This window comes from Chaetura pelagica, unplaced genomic scaffold (assembly GCF_000747805.2).
Source record: "Chaetura pelagica isolate M959 unplaced genomic scaffold, ChaPel_1.0 scaffold212, whole genome shotgun sequence".
Taxonomy (NCBI): Eukaryota; Metazoa; Chordata; class Aves; order Apodiformes; family Apodidae; genus Chaetura; species Chaetura pelagica.
The window spans coordinates 1,706,190-1,707,477 of NW_009952365.1; the positions used below are offsets into that span (position 1 = coordinate 1,706,190).

The following is a 1,288-nucleotide window of genomic DNA, read 5'->3' on the forward strand; positions in this document are numbered from 1 at the left end:
GGAAAAGCTTTTTCAGGAGAAGGCCTTGATTCTGCAGGACCCACTGACCCCCTTCAGCCACAGGGACTGGCCCTTGCTGACTTCCAGGCATGTTTTGAGCAGGAAAGTGCTGCAGAAGCAGTGTGGGATGCTGGCACTTCTTCCCTGGTGTACCTTCTTTTCAACATGAGTGTGTGCTGAGCCAGAGGACGTGACATCTTTGGGGTTTCCTAACAGATCTGTTGGTATTGCTCATTAACTGCCAAATCATCCTGAAGTGTTTGGGGCTCCTCTGTGAGTACGAAAAAGGATTTTTAACTGCGGGAGGTGGTGGTTTGAACTGCCAACAGGGTTTGAAATGGTAAAACAATGCCTATTTATAGAGTATTCTTTCTCCCTCTTAGGAGATCTCCAGCAACCAGTCAGCCACCTGTCTCCAGAGTTAACCTGCAAGGTACGTGTGCAACTCCAGTAATCGCCCGCAAGGTCAGGCACAGGCTTCTTGCACATCCTTTTCCTCAGAGCTGCTTCTCTGCCCCCTTCCCCTGGTGCAGCTCTGGCCTCACAGAGCTCCTTCTGAGTTCCTGCTGCAAAACCAACACGAGAGGACTATCAGGACCAAAATATTGTTGTTTGAATAGTTTGGGGGTTGGGTTTATCTTTGTGTGTTAGCATGTAAGGTGAACATGATTTTGGTTTGATAGTCATGGCCACAGTGACTGCTATTCCTCTGAGTCCCTGTGCTGCACAGGCCCAGACAAGCCCCAGCCTACAAGCCTCAAACAGGCTCAGACACAGCTGTATTTTTTTTTTTTATCCTGTTTATTTAACTTTGTTTCCATGTGATCTATGTAAAAATTGCAATCTCAGAAAGGCCTTTCTCAGGTGAAACTTCCCCTGCTTCTATTAGGCTGCCCTAGAACCTTTTTATTCTTTCTTTTCATTTCACTGTTTGCTTGTGGTCTTTTGAAATCTACAGTTAGCAATGGCAGGAGAGAAGAAGTCAGTGAGTGTGGCTGATCTTCCTTCTTTCCTGTCTGCTCCCCCTGCACACAGTGTCCCTCACCTCACAAGGCCCTGCAGTGGCAGGCACTTGTGGGACCCCTGTCAGGAGCAGAGCTGGCCCTACGTGGTCTAATTTAAAGGTTACTCCCACAGGGCAGGAGATAAGATTTGGAGGAGTGCCTGTTTGTAAGGCTTAATTGCAGCCTTTCCAATAATTATGTGCTAGGAGGGACTAATAAAGCTTAATTTTTACAGTGTGTGAAGCCTGGATAACTATAATTTCCCTTCTTGCTATGTACTGTTT

The 1,288-nt window shown here is 46.9% G+C and overlaps 1 protein-coding gene across 1 annotated transcript in view; it reads left to right on the forward strand.

Annotated features, from left to right (window-relative positions):
- Window positions 1-559, forward strand: part of LOC104397960 (cAMP-specific 3',5'-cyclic phosphodiesterase 4B-like) — a 5,336-nt gene extending 4,777 nt beyond the window's left edge. The window contains exons 5-6 of the mRNA XM_010007980.1: window positions 384-433; window positions 534-559. Of these exons, the coding sequence (XP_010006282.1) occupies window positions 384-433; window positions 534-559 (76 nt within the window). The remainder of the gene's footprint in view (window positions 1-383; window positions 434-533) is intronic.
- Window positions 560-1,288: the final 729 nt, after the last annotated feature.